The sequence below is a fragment of the Polypterus senegalus genome, chromosome 18 (assembly GCF_016835505.1).
Source record: "Polypterus senegalus isolate Bchr_013 chromosome 18, ASM1683550v1, whole genome shotgun sequence".
NCBI lineage: Eukaryota > Metazoa > Chordata > Cladistia > Polypteriformes > Polypteridae > Polypterus > Polypterus senegalus.
In genome coordinates this window covers 68,697,209-68,719,750 of record NC_053171.1, presented here as the reverse complement: position 1 = coordinate 68,719,750, position 22,542 = coordinate 68,697,209, and the positions used below count along the sequence as shown (strand labels likewise).

Genomic DNA, 22,542 nt, shown 5'->3' with positions numbered 1-22,542 from the left:
AAAGTCACAAGTAGACTGCCACAGCTTTCCTTGTATATACATGTGTTCTAAATAATAATATATTATTTACTCTGTACAACTCTAAGCAACTGACATGCAGGTAAACAGACTTGAACTGAGAAAACTGTGCGGCAGTGGGGGTATGTGATAGTAGTCTGCTTGCTACTTATCGACACATTTAAAAGACAAAAGACGCTGACGGATAGGTGTGAAGGGATTTAAGGTGGGACGGAGTTACTATTTTTTCGTAGGCTTTGGTAATTCTAGTGTTAACTCGTCTGCTTTCTGCGTGCTTGGGCGTTTTTCTTTTTTTTTTTTTCCTAAGTAAATTATTAAGTTTAAAATGTCGATTGCGGTTATTTCAGTTGATTAATTCATGCTTTCATTCACTATAGCTAATACTGTTATCAAGTGGTTGCTATTTTTGCCTGTTGTATACAATCTATCTAGCGTCTTTATCTCCACTCTCACTGCCCGCTTGCCTGCATGCAGCGTGTGTCGAATGATAAATGATTTAATGTATGTGTTATGGATCTTAAAAGTAACAGTTATAAGGACACTTGTTCATGTTAATTGCAGTCTCAATTATTAAACTATTTTAAAAGGAGCATCCCACATGAAAATATAACTATCTCATTAACTGACAGTGCATACCAGTTTATAAATTTTATGTCCGTTTGACGTTAAAAAGAAAAAAAAGTCTCTCCCCAGGACGGGAATTGAACTCGGGTCTCTACAGCACAGCCAGCCCACTGCGCGGAGTCAGCGACTCTTACCACTGCGCTATAAAAGCTGTTTTAACATCCTTCAACCTTTTGTGAAATGTTTAATTTGATGTTTGGACTTGCTTTTAAACATTCTATAGTTTATGCCTACATTTTGTAACGTTTATTACTAAAATATGAAAAGGTTTCTGTTTTAACAATGTAGAAACTGTAGAAACGGAACCAACATGAAATGCGTGTGTTCCAAATAACGATCTATTATTTCCACTCTAAAACTCCACTTCACTCCCAGGTAATCAATCAAGGCATGAGCTGGGAGAACTTAGTGAACGTTCTGTGACGGTGGGGGATGGAATAGCCGGCTGCTTGCTGCTCGTCTTAATTGGCACATTTACGGGACAAAATAAGCTGGCCGAGAAGTGTGAACGGTTTTAAGGTGAGCCGGATCTACGAGTTTTTTCGTAGACTCTGGTAATTCTAGTGTTAAGCATCTGGAAAATCAGCACTGTAGAATATCCGATTTACATTTGAAATCTCAGTATTGAACCTATGGACCTTTCAATCATTCCTTTTATGATTGACTATGGGTCTTAAAAAAGCATAAATGCAGAGTAGATTTTACTACAGGACATACTGTAGCTGGCAGACCTGTTTTACTTTCTAATGATGAGTCATAACAGTTTTTGGTCTTTGAGGTTCTCGGGTGTAATAAGATTTTGTTCAAGTTTTCACCATTTTTAGCTTATTTTTTTTTTTTTTTTTAATTAGAAGCTTATGACTGTTTTCATTTATGTTCATGCAGAGCTGAAACTGGAATATACAAAGGCTTTTCGCCAAGAATACACAGGAAAGATGGAGTTAGAAAGTCACTGCGTCTGAAGTTCAGTCTTGGCAAAAATAAGGAATCTGTAAGTCTTATATTTCTTTCATAAATCCATGCTGTCTTTTATTTAGTATGCTATTTTCATACAAGTATTTTTGCAGGTTATTTCTTATTATGGTTTTTGTAGTTCTGAATGCTGTATATTTTCCACAGTTGATATTTTTGTATTAACTTTGTACAAGTACATGTAAATCGTTTTATGATACCTCTTTTCATTCTTCTCCTGTCTTTCTCTCCATTTCCACACAACTTCCAAATAATGCATACAGTTATACTGCACTTAACAGCCACCTGCTAATAACTGAAAGCTCTTCCCATACAAGTTTTTATTGTGTCCTTGCCAGACCACATTTTGGGTTTGTATATACAGTATTTTAATTTTTGCTTATTGTTGATTTGAATATTCAGTTTTGTTTTTTTTTTTTTTGGCTAATTGTACAGCCCTAGTGTATATTTCATTTTATTTTATCTTGCAGACCACTTTGCCAGGGTCCTTTATTGGAGTCAAAGGATCAGAAGCCATCGGTTCTCGTCTTGCCTGTCAAGAAAATGTAACCAGTTATCCTGCAAAAGATGCATCATTTAGCCCTGTGATGCAAAATCAACATGCAAGAAAAGGTATTTTTGTTAAATTTTCTATGAGATTTCTTCATAGCAAGATTAATTGGTTAGTTAATATGTAGCATTAAATACAATTAATAGTATTCAAATGGTTTTTTTGGCATCAGTACAAATTTTATGCAACTTTAAGTTAGCTTCTCCTAACTTTTCCTCTGCCCTGCATTCCAAGCAGTCTTTTTGAAACCTTATAGGCAGTCTCCGCAAACTCTTGACTGTGTACTTAATAGTCCTGAGCTCCTTTTTATATAATTGTTACTGAAATATTTTCATTTTCAATAAAACGATCTTTGCATTAAACTTATAAGTATGTTGCCCTTAATTAAGAAAGTTATTCATATTTAGTTATTTTATTTATGAAATATTTGAAAGTCGTTCTAATCTCAAAAGCCTATTGCTTTTGCTGCATTCCCGTTACATTCACTCATAAATAAGATTTTCTTTCTGGTTATCCTTGTGAGTATGTTTGTATTACTGCTTTCGTAATTTTTACATATAATTGGCCTTTTAATTACTGAGGTTGATATATTTGTTATATATACAGTACTGTGTATATATACTATATGTATGTGTATATATTGCCTCTGTATAATTTACAGTATATGCCTATTAAATATTCATTGAATTCCATGGGTGTAGGTGGTTAAGGAGAGGCGTTGCATGCAGGGTGTAAATCCTAATTTACTATGCCTTCCTTCTCTCCCAACGATAGAAAGGTGATATCTCCTCTTGAATGTCTTAATACACTGTCCTCTATCCCATGGCTCCTCCAGTTGACCATTAACAAACATTTTCTGAAATGATTTTAATAGATTCAGTTGCATGGTGCTGCAGCAATATCAATATCTGACCTTTAAGTGCTATTCTCTAATTTTAATGGTTCTTGATATGTGTTGCATATGATATCCAGTTCCTCGGTATCTTCATTTCCAATACAAAGTTATGAACCAGAAACTGGTTTATATGATATTCTTGATCTCTTTAATCTCACCTGGACTTGTTTATGGAACAGGAAAAAATTGTGAGAGGACCTTCTCTTCTAAGTTTTCAAAAACTTGTAATTTATAATTCAGCAATCGACCTGTCTGTTATGCAATAAGTGCCAATCTGGACAAGGACAACTTGGTGTAGTTTAATCTCCTGGGAAGCTTATCCAGGCAACATCCTTTTTCAGTTTTCCTGTCACTGATGTATAATTGAACCTCAGGGCCTTAATAGAAAGGAGGACACTATGCTGAGGGTGAATTTAAAGATGTCCTGGGTGAATGCCTTAAATTCTGTCCAATTTATTAAGGCACTGCAAGTGTCTGGGCACTTCTGGCCCTGACTTTGATGTCCTAGTACTGTTTGGAATTTTTTTTTTTTTCTTGCATGGTAATCGTGTATACAGTAGGCATTTTAATAATATCTATCCTTTATTTTGTAGGTTCTAAGTATATCAGTAAATCGGAAGAAAATCTCATAACACCTCAAAGAGAAGGTGTTGCCCTCCAGACTTCTTGGAACAGGAGTCCAGTGGAATCCTTGGAGACCAGCAATGATTCTTCTGTGGAAACACCAATGGGTCAAGGTCTAGGTAGCAATTTTTTCTCTGAACCAGCTCTTGTAGCTGGGAAGCCACCAATCATTGCTGGATTTCCCAAAAGCATGAGTCTAAACAACAACAGTCAAAGTTCTGAAGGGAAAGCCTCTTTTTCTGAGGAGGAGAAAAATTCAACTGGAGCCACTCTCCTTAAAATCAGAAGGGCTTTCTTGGAATCGGGAAGCAGTTTAAACTCATTAATTGGGGAATGTGAGTCTCCAGGAAGATATGAAATCTTCAAAACAGCAGCTGAGGATGGTGAGGCTATACCTTGCATTACAGAGAATGTTATGTCCCTTAATGAGGAGAAGTGTAGTTTAGCAGCTGGTCATGCAGGCACAACATCTGAATACTTGTCGTCTTCTGAAGTGCCAGATATACAAGAACTGGATGGCTCGAGCAGAGAAGAAAATAACCAGAACATCCCTTCAGTCTGTGAGAATGCTCCTCGTGATCCAGCCACAAACCAAGTCCTTAAAAATGATCAGTCATCTCAGTTTGTTTCAGAACTAACGGTTCACTTGCTGTCTAAAACACAGTCGGAAGAGGATGAGATATTTAGGGCAGTTCAAGGGACACCAAAAGAAACGGTACCTTCTCAAAACAGTGAAAAATCAGAATCGGCCTATGCTACAGAGACGTCAGAATCTGTTCAGATGAAAGTAGCAGACCATATTCAACGGTTTAACATTCTTTCTTTAAATGATTGTACCCCAAGGCAAAATTTGATGCCGCCTCTTAAGTTTCAACGTACACCAGTTCGTCAGTCTGTGAGAAGAATAAATTCACTTTTGAAAACCAGATCTGAGCAGATAATGACACCTTTAAGCAATCTGCCAAAGTCCTTGAGTCATGAAAGTGGCCTGTCTGCCCTCTTGAAAAGCACCTCGAATACCCTTACCATTGCACAGGACAAATGTACTGATTCTGTTACTGGCACAGAGAACCTGCTAAGTTCACAATCAAAGCCATGTGCTCTTGACGATGTGACTAACCAAGTGTCAAATGATCCTTTCATGGCAAATAAAATCATTTCCAAGAAGATACTCTGCAGCCCTGAAAAGAGCTGCCTGAAGCATGCAGCTCTGAAAGAAAAAGGCCGTTACAGAGGCTCCCCAAGAAATCCTTTACCATTTGGAAAGCTGTTGCCTGCTACTAAACCTGTGAATTTTTAGGGTCTTTACCTCTGAATGGTGGTCTTTAATCGTCAGTATTCAAAACAACGGTGGTTCAAAAAATATTTATTGTAAGTACTGTAAATAGTAAATTTAAGTCTTAAACTTTTTTTATTCTTTTAAATTCTAATGAATTATATGGTAGTTTGTGTCTAAGAGAAATCTGAGTAGATGTTAAGAAATCATTTCAACACGGCTTCGGCTGCATCTGTTGGTGAAACTGAGCACATCTGAGTGTTGTAGGTGTGCCAGTTACTGAGCAGTTGTGTTTTTGAAGAAAAACAAGAGTGCAATAAACATTAGTAAGCCTAAGATGTTATAAAATGAGCATGCGTTATTATTTTAGGAAATCCAGGTATTTGTTAATGTTCTTTGGGAAGTTATTTATTTATATATATTTCAATTTTTTTTGCATTTTAAATTTAATTTTCATGCCGTTTTAAATGTCTTCATGGAAATAGTCTGTTTTTAAGAGAGGGAGAAATGAAGAATGTTGCATGTGTGAATTGGGATGGGTCTTTAGTAAGTGACTGTTCTTAACCAAGCCTGTGCGGTTATTTTGGCTGATGGTTAATTATAATGTTTAAAGTGAAACCATTTCTTGCTTAAACCTGTTTAAAAAAATAAATAAATAAAATAAAAGCATACTATGCGGTAGACATGTTGGGCAAGATATGTGCAATATAGTGTGTGATTGTCAGAGTAGGTGTTTAGTGGGGTTTGTCTTCCAGAAATGATTATTGCTTGTAGAGACACGCAAATGTGTGTTTACAGGTTTGTGCTCTGGAAAAATTTGATGGCATTTTCTGGACAAGACTCTTAAGATTACCTTGTAGTGCATTGCAGCCAGCCCAGAGTGTTAAGGGGGTGTTTTTTGTTTTTTTTTGTTCTGCTTTCCCTGAAATTAAGCTTTTTATCTTTTTTTATGTTTACAAAACCTGTAGGAATCCTGTAATGTTATGTTACCTGCATGTTTGCCAAGATAAACTTTGTTTTTATTGACAGAATGATAACAGGGTACATTTTTGGTTTATCTTGGTTTGCCCCGATTACCCATCCAGATTTCCTTTCTCTGATTTACAAGGTCATGGGCATTTCATCCTCCACCTCCTGTCACTTAAATCATCTCTTCCATCTGTGATTTCTTCATTTTTGCTTTTTCTCATTCTGTCAATTTGTCGCTATGCATTTTCAAGCAGTCACTCTATTCTTTATTTACCTGCTTGTCTCGTCTGTCTTAATACAAACCCCAAACTGTTCACCAGTGATCTGCTTTCTCAGTGAAACTCCTTGCATCGGTGCTTTGTGGTCCTGATGATTTTTGGCTTTGCCATTGTGTTCTGCCTCCATTAGCCCAGTCTCTCACACTTGTGTAGGTCAACGTAGATGGCATAGAGCTTCTGTCATTTACTGCCACAGTGGATCCTTGCCAAGTTCAAGCTGTGGACATCATCATGCAGATTTTGGAGGACTTGAACATTTTTAACGTTTAATCTTGATTTGAGCCTCTGGATTTCTGAAGGATATTCCACCTCCAGTGGCTCTTCGGAAGGATGGAGGTATGGCACGTGAATGGATTCCTTTACTAACGGCTGGGATTTGTGCAACACGTAAAACAGGTCTGCAGACTCATGATGGAATTGTCATGTTTATATGTGGCGAGTTTGTTTTTGTTGTTTGGTGTATGCTGTAAACTTAGTGACAACAGTTAAATGAACATTCACAATGGATGGTTTTTCTCAAATTATTTTTTTTTTTAATTTTACTGAATAACAAACCTTTTACTGAAACATTGTCCTCTTGTTTGTTTTTCTTTATAAATGTGAGTGTGTTAAATTACATGGGCCTTAGTTTAAATTGAAGACAACTCAAGGGAATGAGGGGGAGATGTGGATCTTCAGTTAAGAAACATGAATTGCACTGTGCTGTTTAAAGTATGCACTGATTTTTTCTGAAGGCATCTATTTAGCATTTGTGACTAAAATATTTTGTTTTGCATGTCTTGGAAAACTGGATAACTGACCCTGTGGATTACACAATAAGAATAATGTCCAATCCCTCCAGCACTCCTCCATGTATGTTTTTCAGTATCATTGGTTAATACTGACGTGTATTATGTCAAACTTGATTTTCATTATTCATAAAAGCTTGGGATGTAAACATTTTTATTGATCTTTACAAAACATGGGCAAGTAACCAATAAAAAAAAAAATTAACATTGCAGTATTTGTTTGAGCAACGTGTTGTGGAAGCTTCAAGTTTGCAAAAGTGAAAAATAATTGGACACGGGGACATTTAATGGATAATCAACCTGCAGGTATGGGACCCTGCTACCTCTTAAGGGATGACTTTGAAAGTAAAGACCAAAGCACATTCCAAAGGCATGATAGACAGAACAATAGGAATGTATAAGATAGAAAACAAGACCCCAGTGTTAAAATATTCCAGCAAGCTCTGATGGTGACATTACTATTGTGCAATCTTCCCAGACGATACCTCAAACAAGGTGCAAACAGGAGGGAAACTTGAGAGACGAGGCCAGCAGCCTCAGGATCTACACTGTTCAATTTCTGGGGCTGAAGTAAAGAAGCACCAATCGGCCATTGCAACAGTTCTTCATGACCGAGTCTACAGGCAAGGTTAGCACAACTGGCCTTACTCAAAAAAAATTAAAATCATGAAACTATTGTTTGTGCCAAAAAAAAAAAAAACCATGACAGTAAGCCATTAGTTATGTGGGAAGGGGTTTTTAAGTCGGATAAGTTGAAGTTGTGTAGTGCAAATGTCACACCTTATGACTACAAACTTCCCAATCGTCAGGGAAGTATGGGGGTGGCTGTGTTGTGCTGCAGGCCAGTTACCATGCGGTTACAATAGTAGAAGGAAGAATATTGGGGTGTTATAAGCTAATGTTGCACGACCACCCAAACAGGTCAACGTAGTAGTTGCAGAAGGATAGAAAAGTGGGTTTCCTGCAGTGACCCAGTGAAAGCTCTGAACTCCATCTCATTAGATAGTGTAGGATAGCGGCTCCACAGATCAAATTGAAAAGGACAGTTTTAAATAGCTAATCGGCGCACTTACTGCTTAAACAGGGCCGTGGTAGTGTGGCCGGAGCAGTTCCTGGGCACTTCTGTGATTGAAGGTGGGAGCTGCTAATCGCCACACCTGATCCATGTAGTAGATGCGCGAGGCAGATAGGGGAGTGAAAATGTGACAATGCGGGTTCTGCTCCATGATCCCATCTAGGCTTCTGGGGTAGCTCTCGAATCCGACACCGTTGGTGATGTCATTGAAGACCGCAACACCAAAGCAAGGGGATGGTGCAAAAAGTGCAGAATGCTTTTATTTAAAAACAAAACCAAAAACTGTCCAAATAAGTGCAGTGCATCACAAATCTTTAAATACTTTAAATAAATAATCCATTAACACGGGTGAACGGTGGAGGTTAAAATCCAATAAATAAATCCTTTTTAAAATGAGATTAAAACAATGCCTGGAAGCATTCTTGTCTTAAACCTCCAGTGCTTTCTTCTTTTTACTGGTGGCTCCACAGTCTCCCCCATATGGGAGTTGCCCTGCCAGCAAATACAGCTCCTTCCTATTCTGGTCTATGGTCTACGTAAGGCTCCAGCCGGACCGAGACTTGGGTTCCCTCCCAGCAGCTCAACATGCCCAAAGCTTCCTCAACTGCCACTCCTTTCAATGGCAAGTCATCTCCTCCGACGGTCACTCCAGCTCCTCAAAACTAAAACCCCTGACCCCCGTAATGTTGGTCCAACACTCCTCCAGGCCTCTCCTACCAGCAGCATTCAACCTTCAATGAGTGCTCTCACTCGCTCACACACCGGCTTTGTCCTTCCTGCTGCCTTCTTCGGTCTTAACCTCCATTCCCGTTCTTTCCTTTCCCCTCCATGACTCCCCTATCTGCCTTGTGTTTCTACTGTATATTATGGGGATGTGGATCAGGTGTGGCGATTAGCAGCTCCCAGCTTCAATCATGGATGCACCTGGAAACTGCTCCGGCCCCACTGCCACCCCCCCTGTTTAAGCTGCAAGTGTGGTGATTATCTATTAAAACTGGCCTTTTCAATTTGAGCTGTGGACCCGCTATACCACAGACAGTGGTGTGATATGAAAGTGGAGGTGTGGAAGTTTCATCTGACTGACCGGAAACGCCATTGTGTCGAAGGAGTGAGCCTCAACTACTGCTGGGGCAAACCCCTTTAACCCTCACAGACGTCAAACAGTTATTGCTGCTGAAGGTGGCTTTAGAAATGGAGATTAAATAGTTACACTGAGATTGTATTTCAGTAAGATTAAATGTGACATTTTATGTTAGGAAAAATAAACGAGTTGAAGGGCTTTAATATAGCATGGAGCACTTAATGTCAAGGGTTTATTTTAAAAGTGGAACAGCGGTTGTGGGTCTGGATACTTCTTCATTGTCCGTTTTTAAAATCCTCGCACGTCAGTAGAAGTCGTTACATTTGCTTGAGGGAGGATTTTGTTCTTTGTATGCCATTTTTTGTCAGGTCAGCTCACTGAATGCTCACAGTGTCCGTGTCTTGCCACAGGGGAGGGCACGTTAACTGTGGCTTTTATTGCATTTGTGAGTTGAATCCTGTGACGAATTTCTTTAGCAATGTCTTACTCTGATTGACTAGGAAAACTCTCGAAATGTTGCCACCATCTTACACCTTCTCTTGGTTTGTTCTGCCTAAGTAGGTGTTATGTGACAAATGTTGGGGAGTGGGAGACCAACAGTGTGACCCCAGGTGGTGAGCTGGTGCCACTTTCTCTTTCTGTGTTCTGTTTGTTTAGGATATAAAGAATATAGGATATATAGAGTCTGCTCGCTCCTCAAAAGGCCTACGTGAAGCTTAATGCCCGCCCTGTTTATTTCAGAAGACCCCTCTCACCTGTCAGTCATGACCACCTGGCTGTGTGTATTCCTATTGGCTAATCCATTCCTGTTGAATACTTTTGCCTGAGTGTAGTCCTTAAGGTCTTTGGTGCTGGTTTTCCTGCATTCAAACTGACGTCCACATGGCAGCAGTATGAGCTGGGAAACAGAAATTACAGAACACATTATGCTGTTTCGAAATGGGTTGGTGATACGCTGGAACTGCTCAAACTAGGAATGTCCACATGAATAAAGAGACCGACAGCGCAGTGCACGGGTCTGCACCAACAGGAGCCTCTGATGAAATGTCCATGACGGACATCCAAGGAGACTCCAAATTCCCACTTTTGCAATCAACCAATGATCTTGAGTGACAGTTGAGGACACCATCCTTAAACGAAAATCAAAAGTTGTGGTTGTTCATAGAAAATGTAATGATTGACTGTATGAGACAGAAGTATGTGATACACACACGCAATAAGTGTGTCAGGGCTCTGAACTATTAATATTTGTGTTTCAGTTTAAATATTTACTCTGTTCTAAATTGTTGTGATGCCCTGGCCAAACTGGGCCAACAGAGTGGTATTGTGGGCTGCAATATCCCACCAGCAACAGTTTATTTCTTAGAGAGCCCCAAAATCACACAAGGAATACCTCAGTGGGCTTTAACAGGCCCTGTGTTTCGACAGACCCTAACTCTTCCCCACATCCTTGAATCTCAAAAAAATAAACAAATGGAAGAAATTTTGAGAATCAGGTAGGTGGGTGTCAAAAACCACACACACACCAGAACACAAGTAATGATCTTTGCAGAGTTCCGTGGCCAGCTCAGAAATTCAATCCAACAGTCCAGACGAGTGTTCTTGCACAGAGCGCTCCTCACGGTGTCTCAATTTGGGGGCCGAAATGGAATCTTCATTTTGACCCCCCAAACTCCCCAACCTGCCCTTCTCTGACTCCACTACATTAGTGTTTCTTATAGCAGGTTTAATCTGAATGATATACAAATGAATAGTAAATACAGAAGTATACATTCCACACATGACTATCCTGTATGTTTGTATTTGTTTTCTTTATAAATGAAGGCCTAATGAGTAGTAATAATACAAGTAAAGGTGGTCCAGGGTATCGATGTGCTGTTACTCTTTGTTACTTGAAACAGCCAACAGTGTCACTTGTGATGTGTAATACAACAATACTGTTATTACTGCTTATAACGATAACAATAATATTAAATACTACTAACAATACTAAAATGAAAACTTACTACTGAACGTGCTTAGTAAACTGTGGTAAATCCTGGGTCAGAATGAAGCTGAATATTTGGATCTTCATAACATGTACATGTGCACTTATGGATTTATCTAAACTTCACCTTGTTCTTCCACTGACGGCAGGAAGGAGTTTACTAAATCAGTAAGCTTAGCTACCAATGAAATGAAGCAGCAGGCGAAGTTCCTCAGAGCTGATTTCTCTTTTTGGATGTCAGAGTTGCTCGCCTGGCGTAAGCCAGAGAGCCACCGATGTGTTGGTGACGTTTACAAACGCGCATTTAGAGCACGTGTAGACAAACGGTGTATAGAGGTCAAGTGTGGCACTAATGAACAATCCTAGACCAGGTGACATCAGGTGATATCTCTTAAATGCTCAACATCACAGACGGCTTTAGCAGAGTGACAGCTGCATTACTGGAAGTTGGACGAATTGAGATTTCTGAGCACAACTGCAAGTGCAGCCCAAGCTGCTGCTTCTTCATGCGTTTGTTTTTATTTGTTTTCTGTGCTCCTGACTGGTGTTGGCTTGATGCCACCTCTCTGCTCATTAATGGAAATGATCAGAACAGGTGACTGTCAACCCCGATAATTTGACAGTTCATGGAACAGCAGTAACCCCGTTAGGCAGGTCCTTCGATCGCGGGCCTCGCGTGCAGAGCCTGATGTGCTTTTAGGAAGGGCGGCTCTGCTCAGTTTTTCCCCTCTGATGGAGGTCCGTAGGGGGCCACATTCTTATTTTTGGTATTTGTCATTTGTAACCTTCACTTAGAAGGTGAGGACCACCAGTAAAGACTCTCATACCAAAAATATGATTATAATCGTGATCAGAAACCTCAAAATGGCATAAAACAGCGTTTCTCAACCTTTAAGTATTTGCGACCCGAGTTTTCATAACAGTTTTAATCGCCCCCCCCCCAACATTTTTTTGAAATGTAGATGTTTATTTTATCATACCTACTTAATTTTTATCGACATTTATCTAACTCTATTTATTGTTCTAGTATCAGAATGTAGTTTAAGTTAATTTGTTTTGGTTTCAACAGATGTTTTTTCAAATGTTTGATTCTTGTTTTCTTTTTTTCACATCTTCGCGCCCCCCTTTTTGTTACTTCGCGCCCCCTAGGGGGGCCCGCTCCACAGGTTGAGAACCACTGGCATTAAATTACATTCCACTGAAAATATTACTGATTTTAATTATTTTTTTTCTTGTAAGGTTTGTGATAAAGGAGTAACTTTGAGTCCTCATATCCCATTAGGGGGTGAATCCCTGGGGTCAGTCAGTGTGGCCTGCTGCACTCCCAAGTCCTTCACAGCATTTTTGCTGAAGACTCTTTTTGGTTTACTCTTCGTCATAAAGGTGTCACATAAATCGATGACAAAAAATTAGTTTTGTTTTTCAGGTCTAAAGCACCAAAAACAGAGGGGTGGGGGACCCCAAAAAGCATCAAGACATGTCCATGTATATCATGTGTGGGTGTTCTTATACCAGTGAGAGTTTCTGTGTGCCATTAGATGGTGCACTTCATTCAAGACACAGCAGAACAACAGAAACAGACGAGCATACAAGATGAGCGATGAGACGGCCATTGGTCAAGAGAGATGAAGACGTGGCCAGCATCAAAGCGGCAGAAGGGATAGCTAACCAAAGATGATTCAGAGAGTGTGTTTGAGCTGATAAAGCCTATGGGTGAGCACTTCACATGCCGCTGACTGTAGCCACACTAATCTCTCTGTTTGTGTCGCTTCACAGGGCTTCAAAGAAAATCGGAAGAAGCTCGAATCGGCCTCAGCCTGCTCGTTCTCCAGGTCTTAATGATCAGCCAACTTTTCAGTCCCTCTGTTCCTCTTCTCTAATGGCAGCTTCTTCTCCCCTACTTCAAGAGCATTTGGCTGCAGATGCTGGAAGGTCTGGTGACCACGCTAGGCTGCAAACATGGGACCGCCATGCTTGACGCCGCGATGTTCTTCAATGCACCTGCTTAGACTGTGGTTAAGATTAGTGGGGTATGGTGGGTTTGTGGTCTCATATAATGTGTGGGGTTACTTGTCAGGATTCTGGGACTTGTGTGTTTTTTTCACAGATTATTTTCTGGCTGTAGTATTGAGCTGCATATCATTTTAGGGTTTTTTTGACACCAAGGAATCTGCTAAAAAATTGTCAGTTGTTTTTCGATTCAATGCCTTGTTCTAAAATTCACTTCTGATTTGGGCCACCATTTCCTTTTTTGTTCAGCTCCACTACGTTATTAAGTTTTGCTCAGTAAGATGCAGGGCTTCAGAGGTCATGAGCCCTCACTAAACAGGATGAAAGGCTCGTTCTGGGCTCACTTCCTAGTCCGACTCCTCGGACTCCAAAACCCTCCTTGTGCTTTAATTTTGCCCATTTGTGTTTGATTCTTTACTGATTTTGAGCTCTGCAATCCTTTTTGACTTTGTTCTTGTCTTGTGGTTTTTGGCTTGGTATTTGGTGGGTTGTTGTCCTTCTGGTCCAGACCTTTGCTTTGCTTCTTGTATGTTTTCTCTCTACATCTATTCTTCAAGTTGTTCTCATTTTCCATTAGGCTTGGAGGAGAGTCATCTGACTCAAAGAGACAGACGGGCTCAGGTGGAGGTCATGAGTCTGCCACCGGACCCCCTCTTGCCTGCCCTCCCCTTTCCTCCTTTTATCTCCCCTGGCTTTGTGTCCTTCTTATATTGATTTTCCTAATGACGGCTATCCAATCAAAACGTTGAGCACTTTGAGCAGCCAGAAAAGCGCTATATAAGTGTAATTAATTATTGTTATTATTATTAACCTTCTTTCCATTTCAGCAAGGAAATGACAGCGTAGGAGAGTAAAATCAAAACTGTAGTCAACGGCCATCTTGGAGAAAGTAAACCTCTGGTGAGCCCACAGTCACAGTCCTGGGGCCTCGTTTATAAATGTTGTGTACTCCCGTTTCCACGCTCAAATCGCGATGTATAAAACCTAAACTTGGCTTAAAGCCACGCACATTTTCACGGTAGCTCAAACCCTGGCGTACACAAGTTCTCCGCTCGGCTTTGCAAACTGGTGGCACCCAACATCAAAGCAGTGCTTTTGTTCCAGTGTGGTTTCCGTTACTTTTTTAGATCCACATCCCTGACGCGGCTTTATCATATACACTGAAATTAACAGCATATTGTTTATTAGTTTAAGGCATCTGATTGTAATTAACCTGTAACAATATAACGGTCCACTGAATGACCAAACTATTCCAAATACCATAGCTGCTTTAGCGTTGTTCCTCCCACTGCACCATCTTCTTATTTCAGCTGCAACTGTTAGGGGTTGCCACAGCGGATCATCTTTTTCCATATTGCTCTCACTGCACCACTTGGAGTATTTATATCACTGTATCTGAGTGTGGAATCACAGCTCTACAGCAGCTGATTGGAAAGAGAATTATCGGTATACAGCATCAAGCACACGCTGCCTCAGCCATGCTGTCTATTTGAACTGCTCTCATACGGCAAATGCTTCAGAGCCTTTCCTGTACGGACCTCGCGGTTCAGATACAGTTTCATCCCAAGAGCTATAAACGCAATCAATCAGTCCATCAAGTGCTCCTTGTAGAACTGTTTGTACTTATAAGTACAATCACCTGACTGTAAACTTACGATACAGTTATACAGACTTTATAACAAGAGTATTTACATATGATGATGATATTTTTAAGATGAAATGCAGCAAAATATGTTTTACATTATACAGATAAAATGTTAGAATCATTTAAATAATCTATATTGTTACTCCCAAGCAGGCCGGGCGACTCAAGAAGTAAGAATCTCTCTTTGAGTTTTCATTAACTGCTGCCACCTGCTTTCAGAGGCTGCTGTCCATCAATGGTCCATCTCGTCTTGCCCTTCTTATGATGAATGGTGTTCCTCAGTTTGATTTCCTTGGCTCTGTGTTGCCCCCTTTCCCCAGCTCACTCCTGTCTGGTTAGAGAACGGTCAGAGGCCTTATCTGTGTGATGACAGGCAGAGAGCTGGAGTACGGCTCTACCACTGGGCCTTCTTCATTCACCCTGTGCTCGGGCAGGCAAGTCCTGCCTTTGCAACCCCCCGAGACCCTCATAGAGAACACATTATCTCGGTGAGGCACTGTGTTATCATCAAGATGGCTGACTTGTACCCCTAACTACATTCTACTACTTTATTATAACTTATACTGTTTTTAATAATTATTTCTTTGCTTGAATACATCACCGTTTGCTTTTTGAATCAGTTATTTTAGCTCTGGTGTAGCTGGATGTGCTTTTACGGTATTTCTTGCTCGCTTACACGCTATTACCAAACTAAAAATCCCAAACCATTCGACAATCATCCAAAATACAAACTCGTTTCCGAAACTGTAAAGACTGTTCCCTTATTGTGACACACAATTCGGATTTGTTTCATTCTACACACAAATACCTCCACGTGTCGCTGGCATCACTCTGTGCTTGTTTAGGAAGCACTGGCTTCAGTATCAGAGCTGAACACGTGTAGCACACAACTCCTCAGCACGAGCCAAACTTGTCCACACACCAATCACAGCCTTAGGATCAACAGATAAGTAAAAGGACCAACAGATATAGGGGGGGAGGTGATGAGGCCGAGGAAGAGCAAAGAGACAAATGGAGTCAAGTGAGATTCGTGCCACTCCGGCTGACCGTGTCCTTGTGCCTGGGGTGTCAATTGCAGAAGCTGCTCGAGGAGTGCAGCCAGATGTGAGCCACTTCTGTTGTATGAACCTTCATTTGTATTCTGCTGTAACCGTGGAGTTCTGCACATGTGTACTGTGGCCACTTGCTCTGTTGGACGCTGCGCTGTTTCCCCAAGTTACCATCTCTTCCCGTTTAAAATGGATGGTTTACTGTTAGCACTTGCAAAGTTTTGTTTTCCAGGAACTGAGAGACGACCACCTGGGTGAGGCCGAAGAGGTCTGCTGTATTATTGAAGAGCAAGAGAGGGGGATGATCAGGATGGTCACAGCCAACAATTCGATTCCCTTGCAGGAGATTCAACAGAAGGTTGGTGAGGACCAAGAAATGCTCAGAGGGACTGATGAAGTCGGCATTTCCACAATTGAGCGCATTCTTCAAAGAACAGGTTGACGATGAAACAGGCCCATCAAAGACCACTGCCTGGAATATGTACAGCCATGAAACCGTGTGAAGTGTTTGAGCGAATTGAAGTACTGTGCAGGAAACTGTATTTGTGGCCTCCATTTTTGTGTACCATAGCCGTGTGTTTCAGTGTGTGAAGAATCTTTGAAACGATGCAAGACGCACTCCTCATGAGACCCTCTTTGTTGAAGATGCAGGCTTCAGCTTCACTGCAAGGAGGAGGAGAAACATAACTGGCTGACAGGCCATTGTGAATGTCCCTGGCAAGCGAGGAAGGAATGTGACAATGTGTGCCATCATCAGCCACCGAGGGGTCCCTCACTGACAGGCCATCCTTGCACCATATGACACCATGCTTCTGCTGGTGGTCTCTGAGATCATTTATACCAACTTGACCAGAAGGTGCCAGCACAACCACAGCAGCCATGCCACGTTTTAATTTGGATCAATGTCAGCTTCCACAGGGCTGCTCTGGATTGTGACTGGCTCACCAACAACCTCAGATTCAGCCACATCTTTCCTAAACCCTATAGAGGAGTGTTTTTCAGCATGGCAGTGGAGGGTCTACGACCGAGACCACTACATTCATGTTGACATCCTGCTGGCCATGGAGGAAACTGTTTGGACATCCCAGTTCAGGCCTGCTGGGAGGTTTTATCCCCCAGTGCCTGGCCAGGGCTTGTATTACATGCGATGTCGACGAGATTCTCTGGTGTGATCCTGACTAGAGACAGGATGCTGCGGCTACAGAGAATATTCTTTATGTATTGTGTTGTACATTAAACATTTATTGGACATTTTCTACCGAGGTGGGCTGGCGCCCTACCCAGGGTTTGTTTCCTGACTTGTGCCCTGTGTTGGCTGGGATTGGCTCCAGCAGACCCCCATGACCCTTTAGTTAGGATATAGCGGGTTGGATAATGGCTGGTTGGCTGGACATTTTCTACGTTGGTTGTTTATATGGTGTCCATTGTGTCTGAGATTGGGGGTCACTGCAATGACCGGTTTTTACAGTAGTGCTCTGAATTGATCTTAGCATGGTGTAAGGATGTACTAAGGGCTTTTGTGTGATGTCTGAAGGCAAAGCTTAGTTGTCATATAAGATTACATGATGTTGGGTCGAGAGTTTAGTGATCAGTCCTAGGGGAGTTGAGTGTGCAGTTATGGAATTGTGTTTAGAGTTTTGGGTAATGGATCTTGATGTCAAGAAATGTGTCTAAGACACGGGTGTCGAACTCTGGGCAGGGAAGGCGACAGCGGCTGCAGGTTTTCATTCTAACCATCTTCTAAATTAGTGAGACGCTTTTTGGCTGCTCATTAACTTCTTTTGCCTTAATTTTAATTAACTTGATTCCGGCTTTTTTGTTGTTTTTTTTTTCCTTAATTAGCAGCCAAACAATAATGGCACACAAAATGAGCCGCTACATGACCAGCTATATCCTAACACAGGGTCTGCTGGAGCCAATCCCAGCGCGCAAGGCAGGAATGAATCCGGGCAGGGTGCCAGCCCACCGCAGTGACATCACACAATATCTGAAAATAAAGAAAGGTGAAAATCTTAGTAAGGTTGATCTGTCAGGTCACCAAACATTTTGACATTGGTGTTCTTAGAAAAAACAGAAAAATCAACAGTTTTGGAAATGTGTGCTGTGGCAGAATGGGAGCAGCAACAAGCCATGGAATTAAATAACGGGATTAATTAACAGCAAGAATCAGCTAATCATTAAGAAAGTGGTTGGAGTGAAATTGCTTAGAATTTAAAGCCCCAATTTAGCTGGTCATCTGTTGGCTTGTTTCATGTCTCATTTCTTTTTGGCGATCATTCATTGAAGAAAAGAATCAATTCAGAGCACTGAATCCTTAAAAACAGGAATATTAAAATGAAAGGAAGTTAATTAGCAGTGAAAACTGGTCACTGATTAGGAATAGGGTTAGGCCAGGTTTATACTTCACGCAACACGATGCATGCTCTAGCGGACACTTCTGCTATGCAAGCGTTTTACTGTTTATACTTACGTGCGTACTTTACGTAAATCTGGAGGAATCTACCAGGTGGCAGTGCTAGATATCATCACGGTGAGAACAGGTTCGGCTTCTCTGTGTTGTGAATTGCCTGGAACAGCCATTAAATTCCGAACGTGGCTGAGATAATAAAACTGACTAAAAAAAAAAAAAAAAACAAAGCTAACCTTTAGAAGTATCATAAATTACACCAGCTGTTACAGACTGAAATCAAATGTATGTTTTTATTCTAAAATAGTAAGACTAAGAGCAGTTTACTTCTCAAAACGAAGTGGTGCAGGATCGAACTCGCAACCTTTTAATTCCCAGTCGGCAGCTGACTCTATTGCGCCATGGAGACAGTTATAATAAATGGGTGTCAATGTCACATGTTAAGGTGGCTTTTTGTTTCTGCAGTTATATTTTTGAATAAAAGCGCAATTGTTTTGTTAGATTTATAGCTTTTGTGAAAGTATTTGTTTGATACTTCAGGCTTCATACATTATATAGTTTATGCCTACATTTTGTCATCTACTAGTAGAATATAAAAAACGTTTCTGTTTTAACAATGTGTTTACACAGATTACTGTAGAAACGGAACAGACATGAAATGCGTGTGTTCCAAATAACGATCTATTATTTCCACTCTAAAACTCTACTTCACTCCCAGAAAATCAATCAAGGCATGAGCTGAGAGAAGTTTGTGCACGTTCTAAATTGGTGGGGGGATGGAATAGCCGGCTGCTTGCAGCCTGATTTTTATCAGCACATTTAGATGACAAAAGACGCTGGTGGAGAGCTGTGAACGATTTTAAGAAGCGATTTAAGGTGGGACGGATTTACGAGTTTTTTCGTAGGCTTTGGTAATTCAAGTGTTAATGCATTTCATCATGAAAGTGATATCAAGTATAAATCTAAGGATTCTGAATGTGCAGAGAGTTGGAATATCATACGTTTAATGTGTTTTGTGTGGTGATCTATTGCTGTTTGCCGCTGCTGTCAGGTCAGGAGGAAGCCCCAGAAAAAAAAGATGGCACAGAAGACGGTATGTGAGACTTTTAAAATGTGTCGTGTCATTACAATCGGGAATATACGGCGCTTGAATATAAAAGCACCACTAATGCATCTGTATGTCAGCATTTTGCTTCATCACCTCGAACCATTCATCAAACATCGAAGCGCGCACATCGATCCTGTAGGATCCGCATAGAGGCTTTCTGTCACATGTAGATAGTAAACAGAGACGCTGACGTCATATTCCAATTTTTATCACACTGTGCCCCCCGACTTTTTGCTGGTACTGCAACTCGTGAACGCGTTGCGTTAATTTCTGAGGACCTGCTCAGAGGACACGTCAAATGAACACTGGAAACACGTGGCAGCCATGATGCGGGCGCATACGTGTTCTGAGCGTGAAGTATAAACGAGCCCTTAGAATGAAAACCTGCAGCCACAGCGGCCCTCCAGGCCCAGAGGTCAACACCCCTGCTAAGCCATCGAGAAAAGCCGTAACGTCCTGAGCCATTCACCATCTTGCAGGTGCCATTGCCTCTCCTGACCACTAGATGTCCCCAAAGGGCACATGGCGTCTCAAGTCTCCGACGGTGCTGCTTGCTGTGATTCCGTTTGTAAAATTGCACATGAATGCCGCAGTGACTTCAACCTTTGGAAACTTGCTGTGTTTTGTGTATTAAACATGCAGAGCAGAGTGTTTGAGCGTCCGCCCCTGTGAGCCCAGCGGGGTGAGGATTGGAGTGGCGTCTTGAAGGTTGTAGCCGAGAAGAGCGGACTTGGAGAGACTCAAAGCAGCGCCAGGTCCCCATGACGGGACACTTTATTTATTTATTTATTAAGCTTCAAAGTCCTGGTGACTGTCTTGGGCAAATAGAGTACAGGAAGTGGCCATTGAGAATCAGCAACCTACTTATCCCAAGGAGGCAAACCCCCGAGAAGAGACCTGGTGGGGTAAGGGAGGAGGAGGAGGTCGGAAGTGCTGTGAGAGACAGAGGCTCGTGCCCAGCTCGGACACAGTCTTCATGTTAGTGGGGGGTTCTGTTGCATGTTTGGAATGAAAGTGGTGTCCCACATAGAGACGGACCAATGAACTGAAGAGACGCCATCGACACCGTGGCCGGCTCAGTGCAGACGTGATCAGAGGTAATTCTGGTGCCTTATACTGATTTGGTCAGGCAGAAAAGACAAGGGAGCTGGCATCCAAGCCTGGTGGAGCATTGGACTTAGAGGAGTCTGACTGCATATGGCCTAAGCTGAGGAGATCCATGGCAGCTAGGAGACATGGGACCTCCAGGCGAGCTGTGACTTTGACCCTTTGAGCCAGTTAACATCCCCCAAACCCCCCCCCTTTAACCATAGGCAGAGCCTGCATTCCATTTGAAGTAGGAAGATGGAATTTTCAACTGGAGGGACCCCTTTAAGTTGGATTTTCAACTTGGGAACTCGGGTTGATCTGTCAAGTCTGAGTTTGTCTGACTTTAAGTCATGATGTCAATCCAAAATGGTGACGTACACCTCAGACTTTAGAGAAAACTGTTGTATTATACTGTTTAGTAGCACTTTAGTCTATTTGTATACTATTTGTATATTATGTACCTGTGGACATGTCGCTATGCTTTTTGGATACACAAAACACTGAGTAATGTGTTATCAGCTGCTGTGGAGTCCTGGGGACCACCTGTCGGCCCAACCCAACTCAGGCAGGCAGAGACAGCGGTTCCATCCAATAAAAGACTTTGTATTTTGTGACATGTTCTCCAGACCCAGAGTGGTCTCCAAGGACTGATACAGTGAGCCCAGTAAACACTGTCCCTTTCTCCCAGACTCTTGCTGCCTCCTTCCCCCCTCCTCCTGACTCAGGCTCCCAGAGTAATGGCAGCCTGCTGCTTTTATTCAGGTACCTGGGATTGGTTCTGGTGTTGCATCCTCGTGACCTGGGAACATTTCCGGGGAAGGCAGGAGCCCTAAAAGGGCTCAACAATCCCTGGCTGCACCCCCTGGCTGCACCCCTAGAACCCAACAGGGCTGTCCCGACGAATACCAACTCCCATACAGCCCTGTGGCAATCCATTTAGCGGTTTGGGGGAGGCGCTGTTCTCCATAAGCTACCTCCCCCTTTCCAATTTGGGAGACGTCCTGGCCTGACAAGAATCCCGGCCACCTCTTACACTGCTTTATATCCTTGTGCAGCCAGCACAACAGAGGTTTTCCATACTGGCCTTCTGAATGTTTTACCGGAACACAGGCAGCTCCAGCTGTGGTGTCATTCCCAGATCCGACTTTGGAGGTAATTGTAACACAGCATAAGCAGGCAATGTCAAGTCAATTTATTTATATAGCACATTTAAAACAACATAGTAATGCTGCGGCCAAAGTGCTTTACAATAATAGAATAAAAGAAAAAAAACCAAAAACAATAAAACAAATAGTAATAAAATATTTGAACATAAAATAAGATAGATAATAAATTGAAATAATGTTATATGATCACAAAGAGGAAACCATCAGTATTACTAAAGGTCACTGAATGCAAGTGAAAAGAAGTGAGTTTTTAATCTCGTTTTGAACAGTTCAATTGTAGACGACTCCTTTATATGATGAGGTAAAGAGTTCCATAGGTGAGGGGCAATTGTGAAACCTCACAATTTTGAGCGTTGAGGTCACATTTCCTGTCTAGTGTGAGTCCAGTGGCCGATACTCTTTATTGGATTTGAATATGGGGGCCAGAAGTGGAGTTTTGGAGTAGTTTTAGCCTCCTTATGGGCTTGAACTCTCATTTTAGTTGCTTCTTCTCCTCATGATTAGTTGCTCCGAGTGTGTTTCACCACCTCGATCTGTCAGTATGGGTGGCTAAACCTCTGTAGCTCCAATTTACACCTTCGTGTGCACCACCAACCATCATTTTAATAAAACTTATTTGGAATTAAGAAGAAAGGCAAAGAGAGATTTAGGAAATACTGAGCTGAACTACAGGATGATGTGTGACAAGTAAAAAATCAAAATGGTTTTCTTGTAAAGCTTTTACCCCCATTTCAGGTTTGGTCTTCCTCTCCTGGCTGTTGTATGCTTCCTTGCCTGAAGCCCCTTTATGTCCCCCTTCACACAGTCCATCCACTTTCTCTTTGGTTGTCCTCTTCCCCACCATATCCACGACTGTTCTCCCCACACTCTTCTCATTTCATGTCCTCACCACTTTAGTGCTTGTTGATACTTCACGCTCAGAACTTGTACG

General features: G+C 41.6%; 1 protein-coding gene across 2 annotated transcripts in view; it reads left to right on the top strand.

The window, feature by feature from the left end:
- Positions 1 to 7,179, top strand: part of arhgap11a (Rho GTPase activating protein 11A) — a 37,322-nt gene extending 30,143 nt beyond the window's left edge. For both annotated transcript variants that reach the window (XM_039741611.1, XM_039741610.1), the window contains 3 exons: positions 1,528 to 1,633; positions 2,085 to 2,226; positions 3,653 to 7,179. In XM_039741611.1, coding sequence (XP_039597545.1) covers positions 1,528 to 1,633; positions 2,085 to 2,226; positions 3,653 to 4,983 — 1,579 coding nt within the window. In that variant the 3' untranslated portion in view covers positions 4,984 to 7,179. The remainder of the gene's footprint in view (positions 1 to 1,527; positions 1,634 to 2,084; positions 2,227 to 3,652) is intronic.
- Positions 7,180 to 22,542: the final 15,363 nt, after the last annotated feature.